This window comes from Plecotus auritus, assembly GCF_963455305.1.
Source record: "Plecotus auritus genome assembly, chromosome: 7".
Classification (NCBI taxonomy): Eukaryota; Metazoa; Chordata; class Mammalia; order Chiroptera; family Vespertilionidae; genus Plecotus; species Plecotus auritus.
The window spans coordinates 28,280,246-28,304,741 of record NC_137774.1 but is presented as its reverse complement, the minus strand read 5'-3'; the positions used below and the strand labels follow the sequence as shown (position 1 = coordinate 28,304,741).

At 39.7% G+C, this 24,496-nt stretch overlaps 2 protein-coding genes across 4 annotated transcripts in view; one reads left to right on the top strand and one right to left on the bottom strand.

Annotated features, from left to right (window-relative positions):
• STXBP4 (syntaxin binding protein 4) overlaps window positions 1-24,496 on the top strand; it is a 123,160-nt gene that overhangs the window by 43,062 nt on the left and 55,602 nt on the right. For all 3 annotated transcript variants that reach the window (XM_080682382.1, XM_080682384.1, XM_080682383.1), the window contains 2 exons: window positions 2,507-2,572; window positions 21,509-21,685. In XM_080682382.1, the coding sequence (XP_080538508.1) occupies window positions 2,507-2,572; window positions 21,509-21,685 (243 nt within the window). The remainder of the gene's footprint in view (window positions 1-2,506; window positions 2,573-21,508; window positions 21,686-24,496) is intronic.
• LOC308253788 (small ribosomal subunit protein uS5-like) lies at window positions 5,196-6,114 on the bottom strand (the record flags this gene model as incomplete). Its single annotated transcript, XM_080679537.1, has 1 exon — window positions 5,196-6,114. The coding sequence occupies one exon, from the start codon at window positions 6,112-6,114 to the stop codon at window positions 5,233-5,235; it is 882 nt and encodes a 293-aa protein (XP_080535663.1). The 3' UTR covers window positions 5,196-5,232.

Below are 24,496 nucleotides of genomic sequence, written 5' to 3'. Positions count from 1 at the left end.
AAATATACACACTTTGAATAATTATTAATTCCAATGGGTTAAATCTGAAAAGAAGGAACTATCAATTGAGCTGTCAAAAATGTATGTGTATACATTTTGGGGGTTGCCCTATATAAAAATATATAACTATACATAAAGTATATAAATATATGTTAATATATTAATATACAAGTATATTAATATATACAAAATATATTTTTAAAAAATCACTTAATACAAGGCACACTCTTTTACAACTTGCCTTCTTTATTCTCTTTGTCAACATGTGTTGGGCTACTTTTCCAGTTAATATACACAGATATGTCAAATTATTTTTAATGGCTCTCCTGTCATCACATGGTTTTGTCTTATGTTATTTAGCCAGTTTCTTAATGAGGAATAGTTTGGCTATTTTAAGTTTTCCATTATTAAAATTAATTCCATCATAAGTAGCATTATAGATGTATCTTTGCATGATTGTGCAGTTGTAAAAGTACAAACTGAATAAATTACTGTAAGTGAAATTGTTTTCTCAAAGGATACACATATTAAAATTTTATGTATGTTACCAAATTCTCTATCAAAAGGCTTTAGCAATTCATGTTTCTTCCAAATGTATGTGAGCATTACAAAAAAGTATTTTCTATACTTTTTATTATAACTTAAAACCATTGTCTTTCCACATTTTCTGGTATAACAAGAGTTATAAATTTAGTTTTAAAAATAAATTTAGTTTTAAAAATAGATTGACTATAGTTTTCTTACATCCTTTTAGAAAATATCTCCACTATTGGTTATCTTGGTAAAATAACATTTTTATAAAATTGGTCTCTGCATAAACCATTAAATTTATGGTTCATCAGAATTTTCAGAGGCTCTCAGATCTTTTTCATTCCCTTAATGTTTATCATTGCTAAATTTAGTGATATATTCAGTGACTATCAAACTTAATTGTTAGAATTTAATTTAAAACTATACTCATGTAATATTTAAATAAGCTCCTCTGCAGAGCTGTTCAATAAATCAGAATCCATATTTAAGCTTTATGAAATGTAACTGAACATATCCTAGTGTGAAATTTCGTTTACCTCAAAACCTATCTATTGGCTGAGAACCACTTGTTTAGCTATATAAAAAGAGTAAATACAGCAATAAATATTTTATTTGCAATAAAATATTGTTTGTACCTACAGTTATTCTACTTAAATTATACACACACAAAGAAATAGACATTGTTAAATGAATTTCATAGAGTGTGTGAGTAGTCTCTGCTTCTCATTATCCTGTGCCATCTCTAATCTTTATGTCTGATTTAAGGTACAAACAGAAATGAAACCAAGATAATTTGATGCTAATGTCTAATTTTATTTTGTGAGAATGATTTTTTAAAGTGCTATGGTCTTTATTTAACTTTAAGCCTTTCTGCAGAGTTCACATTGGTACTGCTTTGCAAAGCTGAATGGAAATAGATATATTTTCCATTGACAGATGCAAAAAACTAGGACAGAAAGAGTGAAGGTGACTTGCCAGAGCATAAAAGCATGGCAGCCAGCAGTCTCTTGGCTCCTGGTCTGTGGCAGATGCATAAGATTGCTACAGTATATTCATCTCCATATACCTTCACTTTATCTCTTAGACGAGGAGGAGCTGAAATACTCCACAAAGCAGATCATTTCTTATAAACATTGCAGTGTTGCCATGAGTATTTACTACTCGGTTTAATCTCCAAGCAATTCCTGTTCAAGTTTATAGTAAAATAGTTCCTAAATTATTCTTACTATATCTGATTTGATCAATAAAATGTGGACTTATTTATGATATACTTAAAAGTGAACATTTTTAGGTATATGTTCAACTTAATTTTAAGTTCAAAGATGATGATATTTGATTGGCATGCATAATATTTTGTTTTAAGAACTATCATTTCATATTTTGGTTACACCAGTCATATCTTAATTTTTATGGATGATCTTCCAAGAATAAGCTAAATTAGGAAAATTATATTCAACTCGGTTTCATGTCCTCTTTAATATAGTAAGAGAGACTTCTGAATGTAATAATGCCCTTCAATTTGGAAGCTCTTTGACAATGATAGTTATTACCCAAAATTTAGTTAATATTTACATATTTTGAACCTGATTGACTTCGTTTGTACCTCAGATTCTGAGACTTTACAAAATGGCTAAAGAGAAAATACATTTTCATCACAATTCTGCTTTAAATAACTAATTACTTTTATTTTATACACACACACACACACACACACACACACATATATATAAATATATTATATATATATATATATATATATATATATATATATATATATATATATATATAATGCCAGAAAAGTGGGTATATATATATATACATATATATATATAGCCAGAAAAATGATGGAACTACATTTTCAGATTGTAGCAGTTGGCTATTTGGGGAATTTATAAACTTTAAAACAAAGCTCTAAGAATGATACCCATTCATATCTTTATAACAAGTTATTAATTTAGTGGTATTTTAAATACAGGAAAAATTATTTGAATCAGAAAGGCAAAGGAAACAATTGACAGAAGAACTCCAGAATGTGAAACAAGTAAGTGTGTGTATTGTCTATGTGTGTGTTGTGTGTGTGTGTATAAACATATGAGGTATAGTTGTAAGGCAGTGATGCTGTATAACATCCTAGAGTTGATGGATGTGAGCAACAGAGGCTGTACCTGTCCTGAAGGAATGTTACTTACTGCTCAAAGAAATGATAAAACTTCTCTCAAATTACTTTCAAAACCACATAATCATGGGCTGAAATGATCATTTTAATTGTTTTTCCATTCTTTTCTTTCTCTTATATTTTTTCCTTTTCATCTATTACTCATACCTCATGTTATTAAAGATAAAAAGAGGTAAGCAATAAATTAAATAACTCTGCAAGGCAGAGCACTTTTTACATTTATTTTTTTAATAATAAAAAGTAAAAATTTAGGCCTTGACTGGGTAGCTTAGTTGGTTAGAGCATCATTCCGATACACCGAGGTTTTAGGTTTGATCCCTGGTTGGGGCACATACAAGAAGTAACCAATGAATGCACAAATAAGTGGAACAACAAATCAATGTTTCTCTCTCTCCCCCTTCCTCTCTTTCTCTTTCTCTCTCTCAAATCAATCAATAAAATCTTTTGTAAAAAGTAAAAATTTATTTTCACTTTGCATCATTCTTCAAAGAATTTTAGGAAGCTTACAACAAAACAGATACAATGACATTATCATAAAATAGACATCCAGATAACAAACGAAATAATCAGAGTAGAAATTTAAGAGAACATGGGTAGAGATCAGTGGCATCACCTGGCTTTGAATCTCCCCAACATTATCGCCCTTGGAAAACATAAAGACACTAGTGTAAATAAAATCAGACAGGACCCAGAACTTCAATAGGACTGTGTGGCAGGGAGCACCACAGCCTGCAGGCTCATATAAAAATGTGTTTTAAACAACCAGACAAAGCCCTGCAGCTCGCCAGCCACTGGAACCTGGAACTCAAAGAGCGGAGCAGGAGGGGCTTCAGATGCTGGAAAAGAATTGGGAAACAGAGCAACTCAGAGTACAAATCGTCACCCCCAGAAAGAGAAAATGGAGCAATCGATGCCAGAATCCTGAGCTAGGCCACAACTCCGTGGTTCTTGGGACTCGAGAAAGTGTGTGCAACCAGAAGTGTCAGTCTCAGGAGTCTTGGCTTCTCAGGGAGAATTGTAAGCAGAGAAGGGGTGGTACCCCTGGGAGACGAGGCAAGGAAGAGAGAGGAGGACATCAAATACCCCTCTCCAGTACTGTGTGAACTTGAATCAAGAGGGGAAAGAAGGACTGGAAACACAGAAAGTAAAGAAATTCTTTTAAAAGCGTGTGTGTGTGTGTGTGTGTGTGTGTGTGTGTGTGTGTGTGTGAGAGAGAGAGAGAGAGAGAGAGAGAGAGAGAAATTCTCCAGAGATATCTCTCTTCTCAACAATGTCATCAGTTTGACTCAAATAAACTTTTATGGAAATTAAAAAAAGAAAGGGCAAATATAAGGGTGCAAAAATAAGGATCTGGCATAAATGAAGAAAAACAAGACTTGTCAGACCTCCTCCATCTACCCCCTCCACAACATGATCCACAGAGGAAAGTGCACAGAAGAGGGTGCTGTTGAACCGGGAACTCTTTCTATGCAAGAAAATGGACTAGGGAAATAAATCTGTCCCCGAGGTTACAAAACAATTGTAAAAATCAGGCAATATGAAGTAAAGCATTCCTCAGACTATGAATTAAATGTGTTCCTCTTCAAAACATTCCATGCACAAAGCTAACAAAAACTGTACTACAGCACGCTGAGCTCAAGTATCCTCGAGCAAGCATTTGGCATTAAGAATCAGAAATTTAAAAACTAAGACTAGAAATTGACCAAAACAAAACAAAAAACAACCCTTGAAGAAATGAAATGAGAGTTGATAAAACTTAAAAAAGAAAAAAAAATAGGAAAACACAAAATCATATTAGAAAACTAAATTACAAGTTGCCCTAGGAAGAATGTACTAGTATTCAAATGAAAAGGCATTGAAGAAAAGTAGAAAAATAACAAGGGAAATTAGAATGAAATAAAGAGTTTCTTGAAGTAAATAAAAGCAACTGGACAGCACTACTATTTAGAACCATAATCCAAGGAAACTTTCCAGACATAAAAGAAGACCTGAATGTTATTGGGTATTGGGGAAACTTGGCCTGGAAAGATCAGCTCTAGAACATAAAGTAAAAACTATGAGACTTTCGAAAAAAGTGCCTCCAAGTGAAAAGATCAAATAGCTTACAAAGGCCAGCATCAGCCTTCTCAACAGAACATGTAAAGCAGTAGCAGAGCAATGTTTTCAAGAAACTAAAGTAAATAAACTATAAACCAAAAATATAGTACACAGGCAAGCTGACACTCAGATGTCAAGGCTGTAGAAGCACAGTTTGTATAGTACATATACATGGTTTCGCAGGGGAATTTAAGCCAACCTTTGGCAATCAATCCCCAAGCTAGGTAAGTGGCTGCAGAGTATACAAGTATAATAATGACCCCAGTATTTGTGTTCAATGTTTGACAGGTTAGGATTGAGTTGGAAAAGAATTGCAAACAAATCTTGAACTATTTTAAGGATGTTTGTTTTAGGGGTATGGTCAAAACAGTTTTTTGGTTTGTTTTTTTTTCAGGCTTAAATCATCACTTTATTTTTCTTATATAAAATTATGTGGTGGCCACAGCTGGAGCCTGGGTCCTCCGCACAGAAACTCTGGTGTGTGTCTTTACAAGATGGTCAGTGAATTCCTGATAGGGAGACTTTGTGAACACAGTCTCTTTCCAGAGATCCGGAGTGAGATAGCTGTAGGTCTTAGAGATGGCATCAAAGGTGGCCTTGGCGAAGTTGCCCAGGGTGGCAGTGCAGCCCCTGGCCGAGGTGTAGCAGTCATCAATACCAGCCATCATCAGCAACTTCTTAGGCACAGGGGCCGAGACAATGCCCGTACCCCTGGGGGCAGGGATGAGACGCACCAGTACAGAGCCACAGCGGCCAGTCACCTTGCAAGGAACCGTGTGAGGCTTGCCGATCTTGTTTCCCCAGTAGCCTCGCCGCACGGGCACAATAGAGAGCTTGGCCAGGATAATGGCTCCACGGATGGCAGTGGCTACTTCCTTTGAGCACTTAACACCCAGACCAACATGTCCATTGTAGTCCCCAGTGGCGACAAATGCCTTGAACCGGGTCCTCTGGCCAGCACGTGTCTGCTTTTGCACAGGCATGATCTTTAACACCTCATCTTTGAGGGATGCCCCCAAGAAAAAGTCAATGATCTCAGATTCCTTGATGGGCAAGGAAAATAGATAGATTTCCTCTAGGGATTTGATCTTCATGTCCTTGACCAGGCGGCCCAGCTTGGTGACAGGGATCCACTCCTTGTCCTCGGCCTTGCCTCCACGGGCTCCGCGGCCTCGGCCCCTGCCCCGACCCCGGCCGTGACCCTGGCCCCGGATGCCGCTGCCAAATCCTCCACGGAAGCCGCCGCGACCTCCTAGTCCAGGGCCCCCTGGGCCTCCAGGCCCTCCCGCAGCACCGGCGTCATCCGCCATTTGGTGTTTGGTCGGAAAAAAAGTCAAAACAGTTCTGAAACAATTTTAAGATGTATTAATAGGTTTCAGAACTTGGGTTGATTGTTGTCCAGAATCTCAATGAAAAAGCAAAGACATAGAAAATAGAATAAAGGAGGTCAAGAAAGAATTTTGTGGAATGGACTAGAATTGGAGGTATTGTTGTGAATGCATCATTTCTAAAATATATGTGCACATGAATATATGTATGTATGTAGATAATATTTGTGTGCAGGTGTGTGTGTGTGTGTGTGTGTGTGTGTGTGTGTGTGTCCATCGCTCAGTCAACTAAGGAGCCAAGAAGCAAATATTTTAATAGCATAACCAAGTGCTCAGATTCCAATCCCCACTAAAAGGAACCCAGGATCCTTGGAGAAATGACTGATTTCAGGTCTGGGGAGGGTAAGTACAAGATGGGCCTGGAACATGTTATACCAGAAAATAAGGAAGTGTTCACAGTGCAAGGAGCATGTCACAAGGAACCAGCTTGGAGGGGCTCCCATTGGCTAAATCTGGAAGTACTTGAGACCAAGATAATTAAATACAGTATTGAATTACAAACCATCGAAAACTAAGTAATTCAGGAGTCCATACAATTTTAATCGGAGGGAAGGAGGGCTCTTTGCTTGTTATAGTCGGTTGAGTGCCAGCCGGTATTTGGGAAATCAGCATTCTGCATCTGTTTTAGTAAAGACTTGGATCAGACTAGAATCATCAGATACTAAATCTAGGGGGAAATTTTGATGAAGAGCAGAATATTTACACATTAACATGGTTTTAATGTTGCTCTCTAGAAATTGCTTATTAATTGTAAGCGGAAAATAGTAACTACACAGTAGTGAAATCAGATCCATCACATGTTAAAATTTGATATCAGATGGGCATGTGTGACTTCTTTTGTTTTTTAATTTCCATCTTTTGTTTCTTCGTTTAAAAGCAAAAATGGAACATGTTTATTTATTTATGTTTAATGTTAATTTGTTTTTTGTTTTTACTTCTTTATTGTTGAACATGTTATATAGTTCCTCCTTTTTCCCCCATTAACCTCCTCCAGTCCACTCCAGTCCTCGCCCCTCCCCCGGCCCCTCACCACTCCATTGTCCTGTGCACTGGTTATGCATAAATGCGTACAAATGCATTGTGACAAGTGTTGGCGTGGTTGTGGAGAAAAGGGCACCCTGGTGCGTGTGTGACTTCTAATGTGATACCTTGAGCAGGACAAAACAGCACCTCGGAGTATTATGGCTGTATAACCTGGACCTGGCTCTGAGGAAATGCCAGACAAACCTAAAAGGGGGGATAGTTTTATTTTATTTATTTATTTTTTTTAAACATATTTTATTGATTTTTTACAGAGAGGAAGGGAGAAGCATAGAGAGTCAGAAACATCGATGAGAGAGAAACATCGATCAGCTGCCTCCTGCACACCTCCCACTGGGGATGTGCCCGCAACCACGGTACATGCCCTTGACCGGAATCGAACCCGGGACCCTTCAGTCCGCAGGCCGACGCTCTATCCACTGAGCCAAACCGGTTTTGGCAATAGTTTTATTTTTTTAAAGGGGTGTGTGTGTGTGTGTGTGTGTGTGTGTAGCTGTATTCTTCAGAAATGCCAATGCTATAAAAAAATAGAAGAAAGGTGATAAAAGGCTAGGTTCCAGGTTAAAAGAGGCTAAACATCTCTGAACACAATCCTGACCCTAGACCGGATCCTGCACTGGAATGGGGGAAATGCTATAAAGGATATAATTGCATCAATAAACAAAATTGGAATGCAGTGGATCAATGTCAAATTTTCTAAATTTGGTAATTATAGTGTGGTATGTAAGAGAATATCCTTCTGCCCTGGCCAATTTGGCTCAGTGGATAGAGCACCAGCCTGCGGACTCAAGGGTCCCAGGTTCGATTCCTGTCAAGAGCATGTACCTTGGTTGCAGGCATATCCCCAGTAGGGGGTGTGCAGGAGGCAGCTGATTGATGTTTCTCTCTCATCGATGTTTCTGACTCTCCCTCTCCCTTCCTCTCTATAAAAAAATCAGTGAAATATATTAAAAAATATATAGAGAGAATATCCTTCTGCTGTACTGAAGTGTTTAGGGATAAAGAGACGTGGTGTCTGTAACACCCTCAAATGGTTAAGAAAATAATTAGGTGTGTGTATTTAAGTGTGTTATACATATAATACACACATGTACATGTGTGTGCATGTGCTTGTGTATATATAATAAAACACTGCAGAAGTTTGCCACTTTGCACCACTTCCATCTCTGGTCCAGCCATCACCAGCTCTTGCCGGGGTTGCAGTTAACGCGGCCTACCAGCTTACCCTGCTTTTACCCTTCCCTGCCCCATACAGTCTAATCAGAACATAACAACCTGAAACATCCTTTTAAAACTTCAGTAGAACTCCCCAGGACTTCCCTTCTCACTCAGAGTGAAAGCCAAAATCCTGCAAGTAAATGGCAAGGCCTCCAAGAGCTCCTCGATCTGCCACCCTAGCCCCATCCCCACCCTCCTCTAATGGCGATTACTTCATCTCTCATCACCCCCCTCTTCTCTCCCTACTCATTCTCCAGCGCCTCTGACCCCACTGCACCATCACCCCACTAGCCCTCCAACTCCCACTGTGTATGGAGAAGCTTTTTGGTGTTACTGATTGCTCTCTTACATATTATACACTTGTTATGTTACTGCTAATGAAAGAGTTCCTATGCTTTAGTGAGAATAACTACCCCTCCATTTTTTTCAAGGACTAATATATTTTTCACAATTAGCAAAAGAGTCTTTAAAAATTACAATTAGAGAGTATGTATACCTCTTCCATTAAAAACTTTTAAAACCAGAAACTTGAGTTGTATGAAAGCTGGCGAAATTTCTTTCCCATTTTTGGTATTCCTTTGAAGATCTTGACATGAAGTAGTACGATACTAATAATTATACCATCCTATATAATAAAAGGCTAATATGCAAATCTACCAGAACTACAGGTCGCTATGATGCACGCTGACCACCAGGGGGCAGACGCTCAAGGCAGGAGCTGCCCTGTGGTCAATACGCTCCCACAAGGGGAGTGCCGCTCAGCCAGAAGCCCTGAGCCGGGCTCACGGCTGGCGAGCCCAGCGGCACTAGCGGGAGCCTCTCCCGCCTCCAAGGCAGCACTAAGGATGTCCATCTGTCGGACATCCCCCGAGGGCTCCCAGACTGTGAGAGGGCACAGGCCTGGCTGAGGGACCGCCCCCTCCAAGTGCACGAATTTTGTGTACCAGGCCTCTAGTATACTTATAAATCCTTTAAAGACATGGGTAACCTAATTATGAAAACACTACTAGATTGATTTTTTAATTTATTTTACAATGATGGTTACTAGTTTCTTCCAAAGGCAGAAGAGAACACAATTTGATAAGTCTTTCGTTCACTCACTTGTGAACTTTTAATTGCACAATTTTGAGACAGTGGCTTGATCCCAAGAACAGAATAATCTCCTCTTTTGAAGGTACATTAGCTATTATAAATTATGGAAATTATTTTACCTTTATTTAGTGTAGTGACCCCCCAAAAAAGCAATGAAGAGCAAAAAGAGAGAGAGAAAGGGAGGATTGGAAAAAGGAAGGGAGAGGGGGGAAGAAATATAACATGAAAAAACAAACTGGTAAGGAATGTTTTCCATCTGAGGTATAAAGCACATTCCTTTTTTCACCCAGGCATGGCTACCAGAATGCTTACTGTCAATACTTGTCAAAATTGGCTGCACTGTTCTCTGAAATCTAAGTATTTTTTAGGAGTTCTTATGCCTTACAGAATAGCCCAACTTCACTGTCTAAAATCATGAGCACAATTTCCCATGAAGTTACACTTGTTATTTTTTTCTTCAAGTTTTAACAGCTTTTAACAGGCATGGACCATCTTCTAGCAACTTCCTTGGATCAACAACTTTCTAAAACCTGCTCTCACACTTAAGTTGTTTTTTTAAAGTTCCTTTCAGCATTGCGTTATGACCTAAGGCAGCTGAATTGGTGAACAGTCCAAAGCCAAAATAGTTTGCTTGTCTGAACCAGTCTTTGCCCTGAAGAAACACGGGAAATTGTTCATTTGGCAACTTCTCTAGATTCAAATAAGCCCAGTTTTATTTGGCCTCACCTGTGCAAAGGTTGGGTTGAATGCTTGAAGTCCTGAGGCAGAAAGTTAAGGTCCAATCGGCACAGGATTCTCTGTGGATCGTTGAGGTTGAACGTGAACTTAGTTATAGCTGGTGTAGCTGGCATGGGAGCTATCTTGGTTTATGGATTAAGCAACAAAGGCAACTGTAAGGACAGAATAAATGTACTACTTCTAAAAAGAGCAATAATATGTGATTACTAAAGACATATTCATGGTTTTACACTTCCAGAGATTGTTTCTTTGTGCATTGATTAAAGAAACACTCAAGTCTCTAATTTTCAGAATTGATTTGAGTTCCCACATTTTCTGCTTTAGTGATCTGAACTTTTTGTAGTATTTCAGTTTAGTAAATAGCCTAGGATGTCAATCTCATCTTTAGAGGGGGGAAAAAGAAGAAAAATACATGTATTTGATTTGTCAGTCTTTTCTGTTCTAAAAGGTTCCTATAGTAAAATGTTCCCGTGTTTCCATTGCAGAGGGCCACTGGTGACATCCCTGCATTTACGTATTTTCTGCAGTTGGTTGGCTTCCTTAGAACTGATGGTAGGGTTCTGGGTTCTGTACGATGAGCCACTGTTTTCTGGCTTCAGGACCACATTCAGCATTCTGTAATCCGTTGTTTCTGGTGAGCCTGTAGTAACTTATAAGGGAGATGAGTTTTTAAACACACGTGTTTTTGTGTTATCTATCTTCTTCTGTGATTTCTTCTTTTTTAAAACTTTTCTCAAGGTTCATTCTTAGTTAGATTTAACATACATATTTAGCAAGAGGATTTAAGAAACATTTATTTAATGTTTATTTTGTGTGGATGCACTGGGAAAGCTAGACATACTCTCTACAAGGAGTTCTGGACTAATAAGAAAAAAAGAAAAATAACTTAATAGAGTACCTCTTTTCTACAAAGCATTTCAGACTAAGTGCCCGATAGCTAATGAGTCATCACAGGTACGATTATATTCCAAAGTAGGCATTACTCCCTATAATTTTCCTCATTTAACTAAAAACAAACAAATATAAATCTCTGAAATTGCATTAGGCAGTTGCTAGGAGAGCACCTTTCAGGGCGTATTTTAAACATATTTGTGTTAGAGCAATATATATTAATTTGGCTGACAAACTAGTAAATTTTACCCAAGGAGGAAGTAGTGATAAGGCAGTTGATACTATAAAATTCTTATCTTGGCAGCTTACTATGTGAGAAACACTTTTGGTATTCTTACTTCAATATGGGACTCCTGACATTGTGTTACATGATTTATATTCATAAGCTATTTTAGAATTAAAAACAAGACTTCTCTAGTCCTACCTACCTAATTTATTTACATAAATAAATCACCCTTTTGGAAAATATTATACTTTAATTCGTCGTTATCCATGTTAGTTGCCAAAGATTGTGTGTGACCTCGGTTTCAAATTAAATTGTGAATTCCCTCACAATTCTTCACTATTGAAGGCAGTTGCTTTCCTGATATGATTGCTAGTGAAGTCCTGCCAATCTTGGCTATATGCCTCTTATGTTATCTTGAATCCTCTTACCTCTCCTGCTTTTTCTTCTTCTCTTCTCTTGTATTAATACCTGTTTCCTCTTTGCCCCACATCATTTTATCAGATCTCTTTATTGCAGTTATTAACCCTATTTCTATCAAATCTTTCATCAATATTTTCATCTATGCATATTGCCTTTGTAATTTTCTCAAAGTTTTTAAACACAAGTGTTTTGTGTTATCAAATCTATCTTCTGTGATTGCTTTTTTCAAACTTTTCTTAAGATTCATTCTTAGCTATAGTTCACATACATCTTTAGCTAGTTTTCCTTCCATGTCTGTATTCACTTAGCCCATCTAAGAAATTACTTCATTGGGTGTATGGTATGCGATGAAGGTCAACACTTTACACTTCTTTTCCCCAAATAGTTTGTTGTCCCAACCACTTATTGTTTTGTGCTATCTCCATTATCATAGATTAAATTCTTACATAACCTAGGGTCTGTTTGGGGCATCAGGTCTTTCCAGTTGCGTTGTCAATAAATATTTATTGGGTGAGTGAATGTTTTATCTAACTCTTCATTGGCTAGTTCCAACTCTTGTAGGTTTATATATGATTTAAATCCTTGAGCCTTGTCCCACCTTCCTCGTTTCTTTCTCCTTGTTGTTGGTGGTGGTTTTCTACATTTGCTTACCAGTTCTCACTGATTATTTTCTTCCAAATCCACTTAAGAATCATCTTTATTATTTAGGTCTTATTATATCTAGATTCAAATTTAGAACTGTTGGTCAAGTTCCTTAAAACAAAATCTGATAAAATTGTGATTCCGATCAGATTAAACCTCTATAGGTTACTATAGAAAGAATAATTTCTGTCTTGAGGTGAGGTCTGCCTTAAACCCCAAACTTTACATTAATTCTATAAGTAGCCTTTGAGCTGTACCAGGCTTTGATGAACAGGGTTTAAATACTGATTATGAAAAGAAATTTCCAATACCATTAACAGACTAGAGGCCCAGTGCACGAATTCCTGCATGGGTGGGGTCCCTTGGCCTGGCCGGCGATTGAGGTCTATGAGGGGGGAGGGGCCACAGGAGGTTGGCTGTGGGAGTGCACTGACCACCAGGGGGCAGCTCCTGTGTTGAGCATCTGCCCACGGGTGGTCAGTGAGCGTCATAGCAACTGGTCCACCAGTTGTTCCAGTTGTTTGGTCGTAACCGTCACTTAGACTTTTATATATATAGATAGATGTCCCTTTTGGTACATTTGTTACCAGAATTAAAGAAGTTGGAAATTAGGTTTTTATTTTATGTCATCCTTCACTAAACTGGAAAATACATGTATAGAGTTAAATATATTGTCAAAGCAGGTTTTAACTAATTAATACTTATATTGTGAATAAGATCAAGTGGTAAAATTTACCAGATAGATGCACTGTGTGTCTGTCTTTGATTAGGGATGTCTGTTCATAAACCAAGATTGAAAATTGTTTCTCTGATTTTCTTTGATGTTCACAAGGAGAACTCAATTTTGTGCCTTTTGGAGAATGAGGCAGCTGCAGGTGAAGAAGTTGACAACTCTTGGGAAGGTTAATTAGAGCTAATTATAATTTGATTGACCTCCTTTCCTCCAAAAAGCTTAACCAAATCTTCCTTTGCAAAGTGAGCACTTTGCTTTTTCATACAAACTAAAGATAATCTTTGTTTCTTGGATTTGCAAATATCTATCATTTTTACACATAAATTAAGTGCCACCATATGAATTATTGAATCAGAGATATGGGTGGGGTCAGAAAGGACCTTCAAGATTATATAATTCTTTTGAGAGCATGTACTCTATTAAGTTATGATTGAAAAATGTAAATTTTAGGGAAATAATATGCTAGTGTGCATAATTTTTAAATCTTTAAAATTTTTAATCTATTTAATGAGAAAACAAGAAATAAAATTATTAAACATGATAAAGTGTAACTACCTGTTTTCAACTTTGGTATTTTTTCTCTTTCATTGGTTTGCCATAATCTCATTTGCTTGATAAATACTACAATAGGATTTTTGTTGAGTTTATGTATATAAAAGGAATTTAGTGAAATAATTTGCTTTATTATTATGTGGTGTTATTCATAGTATGCTTTATGATTGTTATTACAATTACTTAAATGAAATACAGTTTTATTAATATTCCCATAAAGTTGAAACCTTTTAGAAAGAACTTTCCTATGAAAGCTTTGTACCTAATAAAGTTCTCTAGGGCAGTTATTATAGTCCATGAAAAACAAAATAGTCATTTTCATTGGTGTCAACTGTTATATCTCATATTTATGTTAAGTGGAGCACCTGTTCATTTTAGGTAGGGTTTTTAACTCTCAGCCTGCATTCTAACTTGGGCAGGTAAGACCCTTTCATTTTAGAAAGTTAGGTAGCAAAATATTTATATTTTAATGACAGTTCAAGATAGCAGTAGGAGATACTAAGTAGTATGTGATTATTAATAGATCACAGATATTATAAAAGATAAAAGGAGGGGGAAAGCATTGTACTAAGCTGAAGTGGTCTGGAAAGATTAGAGAAGGTAAAATGGAGTAGGTTAGAAGGATAGATGAGAATTGGATAAAGAAAAAGGGGGAAAGTGTACCTAGTGGAAAGAATAATGTGCTTGAAAGCATTGTGGAGGTAGGAGAGTTTAATCTGGGGAAACTGTAAGTTAGTGCATTTGGATGTACGAGTCATGTAAGAGGTTTGAATATGCTAAGGCTGCAAAGACTGGTTTGGAACAAGTAGTGGAGAACCTTGGAGTATGGAAATGGAGGAAGTATTTGTACCATTTTGTCATGTCCCATGTACTTAGGCTTGTTACCTGAAGTGGAATTGAGCAATATTTCAGGGACATCGGAGCTTCAGAAGTGTGCGGAATACAGTAGAGTGACGAGCACAGTAGACAGGGGGATCACTTATGTGATTTTCATAGTTCTTTGTGTGAGCTGGTGAAGACATGAATCAGTAATGTGGTGGTAAGAATGGAAATTAAGGATTGGCTGCAAATATATCATAAGTGAAGACTGCACAGTGCTTAGTAACTGGTTAGTGAGGAGGTGGAGTCGTGGGCCTGATGTGTGCAGGGGAAAGGAGAAAGCACATTCCAGAGGCCTGTGTAAAGTTCTGTGGATTAATTTTCTCCCCCAACTGGGTCCATGCTTAAGGAATGAGTTGCAGGTTCCTTTATGAATATCTGCAAATTACTTTGAGATCACCCATTGAGAAAACTATGGATACATATTTTACTAAAACCTATATGTAAGTTGAGGAAACTAGATATAACTTTCTTTAAAACCCTTTTCCTTCAACAGCCCTCTTCCTGTAGTAAACCCTAATCTTTTTCACAAGCTGTAATGGGACCTAGACCAAGAATGGTTTTCCCATGAGTGAATGTAGGAAGCTGATAAGAGAAGCAATCTTTTGAGCTTGGTAGCGTAAGTTACATTCCACTAAAACATATATCTCTTTGAAGTCTCCTTTTTCTCCTGTCAGCCATTGACATTTTGAAAGATTTACTGATTAGCTTAAAAATTACAGAACTTCTAAGGTTAGTGATGCAACGTGCTAGCCTAATTACAAACGTGCAACTGCCATTGAGGCGCTTTCCTTTACATTAGTGCGCCGTCACAACTCATAACTAGAGAAGAAAAGATTTTATGTGATTGTTGCTAACATTAAAGAAGACGTGCACATTATGTTTTCAAACAACTTTTCTAAATTTCAATATTACTAATTGAATGCCTCAGGAAAGTCCTAAATAAGTCATCTAGTCTAGCTCTCTAATCGCATCAGTGATTATGTATATTTTCAGAATCAGTAAAGAGGAACGGGAAAAAAAACTGTTAACAAGAACCATAATAGTTTCTTTAACCCTCTTGTGCGAGTTGTTCTGACCCTACAAAGTATGTTGTTTCCTATGCTACAAATGAACAAACTGAGTCTTAAAGAATTACACCACCAGAATGTGAAAAAATTCCCAGACCTAAGATTCTGACCTAGATATAGCTCATCTAATGCTCATGTTTTTTTATTCTGTATCATTTTTTTATGCCTCGTGGGGAAGAAATGCTCTATGGGGGGAAACACACTCCATATTGTCTTCCTTCTGAGCTCCCACTGCCCTTTGTGTGTTTAGAATGCTTTTTGTCTCAACACAATCACATAGCTAAGGTCAACGAAGACCTTAACTTTTCTGTGCTTCAATTTCCTGTCCATTAAATGAAGATAAAGACCTACGAAGATTTTCATTAGTGTGAAATACGTTTTCAAAGAAGAATTTGGGCTGATCTTCCCTGAAGATTCATTGTGAAATTGTGAGGTGGAAAACATCCTTATTATACGATGGGACAGTATGAGTTGAAAGCATTTCCTCAGTGTGTCACACACACACACACACACACACACACACACACACACACACAAATTAAGTCAGAGATTTGACTTCATAATTCAGTATGAAGTATGTTTGCTCATACTACTTACTATTAAAAAGAGTAATACTTATGTCGATTATGTTGAATTTTCTGATTTACTATTACATCCTACTTTCTCTTTTATTTTCTAACTTCCTAACTGAATTACTCCTTACCTAATACAAAGTGACTCCGGGAACTGGCTAGAGTGTTTACCCTGATGGGATTTCAGGCTCCTGGTGTTGTATTGGGAAAATTCTGCCTCAATCGTTACTGATAAAGGAGGCTTTATAGTTAGTTAGTTATTAGAAGATCGCCCAGGAGAAAAGGAAATAGATTGGTGTGATTCTGTATAGCACACTGCTGCTGTCTGTTCTTTACGGCTTCCTCTAAGAGTCATCATTTCCATGCACTAATCTTCTAAGCAGCCATTCAGTGGGAACTGGGCTAGAACTTTGCTAAGGGGTCACATCTACCAACCTGACAGTTATACATTTAACAAAGGAACTAGCATGAATTTATTCAGCATCAAACCTCTGCATCTTTTACCACCCAGCTGCATTTCACACCATATTACCATCACTGCGCTATAATGGCTCTATCAATTCATCCAGGTTCTTCATTTAGTTAACTAGCATTCTTTGAGCAAAAAGAAAAGTGCTGCTTTTTAAAATTTATTTATTTTTAAATCCTTATTGTTGAAAGCGTTACATATGTCCCCTTTCTCCCCCTCTCACTCCCATCCCCATTGACCCCTTCTAGCCCTCCACCACCCCAGGCCTCCACCACCCCAGGCCTCCACCATCTTATTGTCTGTGTCCATGGGTTTTGCATATATGCATACAAGTTCTTTGGTTGATCTCTTCCCACCTACCCCTGCCTTCCCTCTGAGATTCCACAGTCTGTTCTATGCTTCTGTGTATGGATCTATTTTGTTCAACAGTTTATTTTGTTCATAATTTCCACATCTGAGTGAGTTCATGTGATACTTGTCTTTGACTGGCTTGTTTCGCTTAGCATACAGTGCTGTTTTATAGAGGAATAAAAGCTGCATGAAGTGAATGTGGAGACAGATTATCAAGTTACTCTTCACTGCAGCTTTGGAGAATGCTCTGTCCTCCTCTTTCTCTTTAGTGAAATATATATTTTTCTAGCTTGATTGAACGGAAAATGGGGGCCAATATAACCACCTCAAAGGTTTCTGAGTAGATTGTAATGGCCACATCCTAAGTTCATGTAGAATTGGGCACTGATGATGCTGTCATCTGCAAGTGATTTTTGGAGAGGTATCATGGCATAGTAGCTGAGAGCATGAACTTTGTAACTAGACTGCCTGGGTTCAGATCCTGGCTCAGCCACTTACTACGTTTGTGATTCTGAGCAAGTCACTTAACTTTTCTGTTAATTTCCTGTCCATTAAATGAAGATAATAATTGACATACCTGCCAAAACCGGTTTGGCTCAGTGGATAGAGCGTCGGCCTGCGGACTGAAAGGTCCCAGGTTCGATTCCGGTCAAGGGCACATAACTTGGTTGCGGGCACATCCCCAGTGGGGGGTGTGCAGGAGGCAGCTGATCGATGTTTCTCTCTCATCGATGTTTCTAACTCTCTATCCCTCTTCCTTCCTCTCTGTAAAAAATCAATAAAATATATTTTAAAAAAAAATAATTGACATACCTCACACAGCAGCATACAGATTAACTGAGTTGATCCTTGTGAAACACTTAGAGTAGTGCCGGCCATTACCCTCAGCTATTACCACCTGTATGCACGGCAACAGTGTGACATGAAGTTGACTCAGCTGCAGCACTGGTGACTCCTGATCACCTGGGCTGAACTAACTAGATGTGACTGACGTGTCTAGATAAACATCCTTTTCTTCCCCCAGATATTTCTTTTTTAAAAGTACTCTTTTATTGTAAGACAATTACTTTACAAAATAAGAAAATAAAGTTTGTGAATCAAGGGTATATAGTAGGCGGTATGTTGGCCACATCTCTCCATCCTGCACCTTGCTGCCATCTCTAGCTTCCAGAGCACTGTGTTCTCGTCTCATTTTCTGCTCAGAGGGTGTCAAGACTTCCCCAGATAGAAGTTCTTTTGGAGCTCACCAAGATGGTGGCTGAGTAGGTGGGTGTTACACTCACCTCTCCCAGGACCAAACCAGAATTACAACTAAAATATAGAGCAATCAACCTGAATAACCAAATTGACGATGAGCTGGAGAGATCTTATAACCAAAGATTTATAGGAACCACATTGAGACTGGTAGGAAGGGCAGAGACAGGAAAAGGGCTGGCCCCACTCCCACTGGTGGCAGCAGAGATTCCAGAGGGATATTGCATCTGCAAAGGCTCCCCCTGAGAGGCGTGGAGTCTCAATCCCAAGCCAGGCTCCTTAGCCCAGACCACTAGAGCCAGGAAAAGGCACTCACAGAACATCTGGCTGTGAAAATCAGAGATTCTGTCTGCCAGGGAGAGACGGGAGTCTATGAGACACAGGTGCCCTCTTAAAGGGCCAATGCACAGTCTAATTTGCAGACACCCACCTGGGCTCCTTCAGAGGGAGGGTAGAGTAGACTAGAGTTGTGTGAAGAGAGACTGGGTCTTGTGGCTCTGGGGAGAGAGCTGAAGGAGCAGCCACCAGGTTCCCTGAGCCCAGTTCCTCTCCCACACTGCAGATGCCATCTTTCGTGGGTGGAGCATTCCCCTCTGCAGCATCAGCCTGGGGGAAAGCAGTAGTCCCACCCACTGGACTCCCTGCGGAACTTGCACCTAGCTGAGGAGTCAGCTGCCTGGGCCAGGGTACAGAGATCTGGCAGACTTGGCGGGGGGTGTAAGGGGGTGTCAGTGACTGAGTTGTGTGCATCATAGGGGTACCAGAAGGAGAAGAGAGAGAGCAAGGGATGGAGAACCTATTTGAAGAAATAATGTCTGAAAACTTCCCTAATCTGGTGAAGGAAAAAAAAAATGCAAGTTCAGGAAGTGTAGAGAGTCAAACATGATGAACCCAAAGAGGCTCATACCAAGACACATCATAATTAAAATGCCAAAGGTTAAAGACAAAGACAGAGTCTTAAAAGCAGCAAAAGAAAGACAAATGCTTATCTACAAGGGAACTCCCATAAGACTGTCAGATGATTTCTCAACAGAAACACTACAGGCCAGAAGGGAATGGCATGAAGTATTTAAGGTGATGAAAGGAGCTATAATCAAGACTGCTTGGCCCAGCAAGGCTATCATTTAAAATTGAAGGAGAAATAAAGAGCTTCCGAGACAAGAAAAAGCTAAATGAGTTTGTTAACCACCAAGCCAGCATTATAGGAAACTAGAGGCCCGATGCACGAAATACATGCAAGAGTAGGCCTTCCTTCCCCCAGCTGCCGGCACTGGCTTCCCTCTGGCACCCAGAACTCGGGCTTCCCTCCGGCACCCAGGACCTGAGCTTCCCTCCAGCCGTTGGCAGGCACCCAGGACCTGAGCTTTCCTCCGGCCACTGCAGGCACCCGGGACCCGGGCTTCCCTCGCAGCCCTGGCTTTGTCCGGAAGGTCATCCAGTCTAATTAGCATATTATGCTTTTATTATTATAGATGTTAAAGCACCTTCTTTTAGAAGAAGAAGAAAAACAAAAACACAGAGGAGCATAGTTAAAAGAATAAAATGGCAATAAATAAATACCTATCAATAATCACTTTAAATGTAAATGAATTAAATGCTCCAATCAGAAGAAGAAAATAAGACCCATATATATGCTGTCTACAGGAGACCCACCTCAGATCAAAAGATACACAGACTAAAAGTAAAAGGATGGGAAAAGAGATTTCATGCAAGGCATAATCCAGTCTCTGGGCCTTTGCACAAACTGTTCCCTCTGCCCAGAAAGCTCCCCCTTGGGAAATCCTCATGGCTCCATTCATCCTGCAGATCTCTCATCAGATGTCTTCTCAATGAGATCTTCACTGGTAATCTCTATTTACTATCTCCCCAAACTCGAGTGTAAATTCTGAGGGGCAGAAGAGAGGATTTTTTTGTCTATTTTACTCAGTGCTCTATCCTCAGTACCTAAAACAGAACTTGACATGAAGTAAGTACTTAATAAATACATCGTGAATGTATGAATGAAAATTTGATCCTTAAAAACATATGCATATTCCCAACCCTCCCCTCACTTCAGTCGTATTTAGGCTCAAACAAAATCAGCATCCTGTAATATAATAGCTCTGAGAACATTAAAGTAGCCATGGCAATTGGAGCAGAAAAAATTCCATTGCAGAGGAAAGAGATTTGTGCATCAAGTAAAAAAAAGAAATGGTTTACAGGGACCTGCCATGTTAAATTAGAATGGTGCCCTGGGGCGGACGGTTGTGGACCCAGCACCAAGGCATATTTTGAGAGAGCAAGTGGTTGGCCACCCCATCCTCTTCCTAAGGTGGAGAATGGAGCTAATCCATAATATTGTTCGTTTTTGCTTTCATTTTTTATCATCCAGTGGCAGAGTAAAATGGTGAAGGTTGGAGTCACGCAGATGGGTTTAAATTCTGGCTTTCCTCTGTGTCCTTGGATTATATAACCTCCCTGAGCTTCTGATTGATTATGGATAAAATGATTTTTTAAATAAGTCCTTTCTCCCAGTAGTGTTATAAAAGTCAAATGAGAGAAGACCCATGAATCACCGGAGACATAACATGTTTAATAAATGTCTTGTGAGCATTGCATCCTATCGAAATAACTGTATATTTTGCTACTGAATTCTACCTTTTGGCTTAAATCGAAAAAAGAAAAGTAGTGTTAGACTGGTGTCTAGGAGTAGGCTTCTGCTCCTGGGCATGAACCCCGGAGAAGCCCCACACACTACAAACCTCTCAGCAGTATCTGATGAAGCTCCAAGGACCTTCCCAGAATGAGCCTCACCATGGACTTGAGTTTTCTGGAAGCTTACTCTTGTTATCTTTTGAACCAGTTCTTATTCTCCTACTTGTCATTTTCAGTTCTCCTCTGCTTTCCTTACTTTCAAAACGTTATGCTACGTGTGGAAAGTTGGGGATCCCATACTGAAAATCATCACAGAAGCCAACAAAGGAAACGCAAGATCAGGCAGCTACTCTGCATCATAAAATAGCATGAATATTAATTTTCAAATTGAGATGCGGGGACCATGTACATATTAAGTTTCAGAATGATAACTTCCAGAGAGAGGAAATATTTCGTCTTAAACCACTGAACTAATTTTACATGTGTGTGTGTTATTTTTTTTTTTTTCAATGACATCCATGTTGAAACCTTGAGGAAGCCAAAGCGGTCATTGAAGAAACCAGAGCCCTGCGCAGTCGGATTCACCTTGCCGAAGCCGCGCAGAGGCAGGCGCGCGGCATGGAAACGGACTACGAAGAAGTGATCCGTCTGCTCGAGGCCGAGATCACGGAGCTGAAGGCTCAGCTTGCTGATTATTCTGACCAAAATAAAGTAAGCAAAGCAGTCCCCTCTTCCGGTTACCATGGTTCCCTTGCTGTAGTCATGTATCCTGTTTTCATTTTCTTTTCGTCTGCACTTCTAAACTAGGTCAGTGTTTGTCTTCTGTTATTCAGCCACGGGGTGATGTGTGGTGATGGGGCAGCGTGAATGTTGTCAGCCTCCCCTTATTCAGATAGCTTCCTTTGTTCGGGTCGTTGGTCAACATTGTACACACAGCTCAGGCATTCTGGAATTATTGAACATTTAACTGATTACATTGTTTTTATTCCTTTGTTTCTAAACTTGCTAATTTGTCTTGTGGGGATGGGAGGAGAAAGTCTAGTGGTGGCTTTTGGTTTTTTGATTAAGGCACTGGAGGAAGTGCGAAAGTTAAGCAATTTTGCCTAAGGCCCAAGATAGTTAACAGAAAAAACTGCGATTGAATTTAGTAACCACTTTCCTGAATTTAGTGTTAACCATTTTCTTGATAATTTTACAACCTATGTATGTACATATCCCTTAAAATTGCTGTTTAGTTTTGTCTGTTTATCAATTTTACATAAATAGGAAGTACATTGTATTTGTTATTCTGCCTTGCTTTTTTCACTCAGCATGTTTTTGTGACTCATCTGTTTAAAGATTATAGCAGGTTTGTCTTTTCATTGCTTTGCTTGTACACCATTGAATGGATATACAACAGTGTATTTATCCATTCTGTATTTGATGTACCACTCAATTGTTTCTGTTTTCTCCTATTATGAATAATGTTACCAAAAACATTCTTGTGTAGGTATAGAGATATGGATATAGATATAGTTATCCTGCTCTACATGTGTAACAGTTTCTCTTCCGTTCATAGCAGAATGGCTAGGTTGAATGATGAGTGTACAATCAACTTTCCTAGGTGATGCCCAATTGCACTTAAAAGCGTTTGAACCAGTTTTTACTCCCACCGGTTGAATGGGAATTACCGTTCACTCCACATCCTGCTGACACTTTGTTTTCCTTTGCTTTTAATTTTTATCAGTCTGTCAGGTGTGATAATTAATCATAGTGGGTTAATTTGCATTTCCCTGGTTACTAATGACTTTAAGCTACTGATGTATGTGCTGGGATCAGCTGACACTGGCTCAAGAGAGCTGATTGTGTGCATCTCTTGTCAACTCCATAGTTAGTGACATCAGGTTGGTGGCTTGAAAACAGCCATGTCAGAGTTATTTATACCCCCAAATGCTATAATCCAGGGCTTCGCCCACAGCCCTAGATAGCCAGTGGAGCATATGCTTATGTATTTATTAGGCATTTTTGTTCCTATGTGAAATGGCTCTTCATATCTTCTAGCCATTTTTCCACTGAATTGTCTTTTTTATATATGACATGTAATGGTATGTTCTGATTACTAGACCTATCCTATACTAGCTCCCCGGGGGGATCGGGCCTAAGCTGGCAGTCGGACATCCCCCATGGGCTCCTGGACTGCTAAAGGGTGCAGGCCGGGCTGAGGGACCCTCTCCCTCCCCCCATCAAGTGCACGAATGTCATACACCGGGCCTCTAACCCCTATCTAATAAAGAGGGAATATGCTAATTGACCATCATTCCATCACAAAGATGGCTGCTGCACCCACAGCTGAGGCTAAGTTCCCATAAAGGGAGCCTTAATGAGCAATCAGCAGGGACCTGAGGTCTACCCCCTTCCCCTGCATTCGTGGGGCTTGACAGGGGAACTCAGGCTGCTCCCCCCACCTAGCGGGGGCTTGACGGGGGACCTCAAGGTGCGCTTCCCATCCTGGTGCTGGGCTAGGGGGACCTCAGGTTGCTCCCACCACCCCCAGCACACCAGGCCAGGGGACCTTAGGGCCGTGCCCCCCCCACCTGGCAGGGCTTGACAGGGGACCTCAGGCTGCGCCCCCCACCCAGCGGGGTTTGACGAGGGGGACCTCAAGGTGCACCCCCAGTGCTGGGTTGGGGGAACTCAGGCCGCACCCCCGCCCAGGCGGGGCTTGACGGGGGAATCTGAACCTGCACCCCCCTGCCAGTGGAGCTTGATGGGGGACCTGAGCCTGCGCCTTCCCCTCCCGGTGCTAGGCCCGGGGGACCTGAGACTGCACAAACCCCTGCCCCCACGCCTGGTGGGGGCTTGATGGGGGACCTCAAGGCAGCTCCCCCCGCCCCCCATCTGGGCTGGGGGACCTCAGGCCACGCCCCCCCATCCTGGTGCCGGGGCCAGGGGACCTGAGGCTTTGCCCCCTGTCCGGCAGGGCTTGACAGGGTGGGACTGGCCGGGTTGAATCTATACCAATGAGGGGGGCGGGGCGCCAGCTGGGTCTGGGTCTCACGCGATTTTGAGGTGCATGTGGGTGGGCAGGGACTTGACTCTGGGTCCTGTGGTGAGCCCCAGACTCTGTCAGGAGGAAGGTTTTTCATATACATTTTACTAATTATCTTTCATCTCTGACACTTCTATTATAGAGATAGGGCAAATAGCAATATTTAAATTATTTCCTCTAATTAATCCCATTTTAATGTGCAACAAATTTCGTGCACCGGGTCACTAGTATGTTATAAAATCTTCTGGATTTATGGCTGCTTTTCCCATGCTTTGGTGAATGAACAGATGTTCTTAATTTTCTATGTAATTAAACTTACCAGTCTTCCCCTCATGTGTCTTTTTAGAAGTCCTTCCACTCCCAAGATATAAAGATAGTTCTTTATATTTGCCTCTAGAAGTTTTAAAGTTTGACCCTTCTGTTTTTGGTTTTATGGCATTGTAAGAGGTTGGGATCCATTTTATTCTTCCTTCTAAATGAATAACCATCCATGC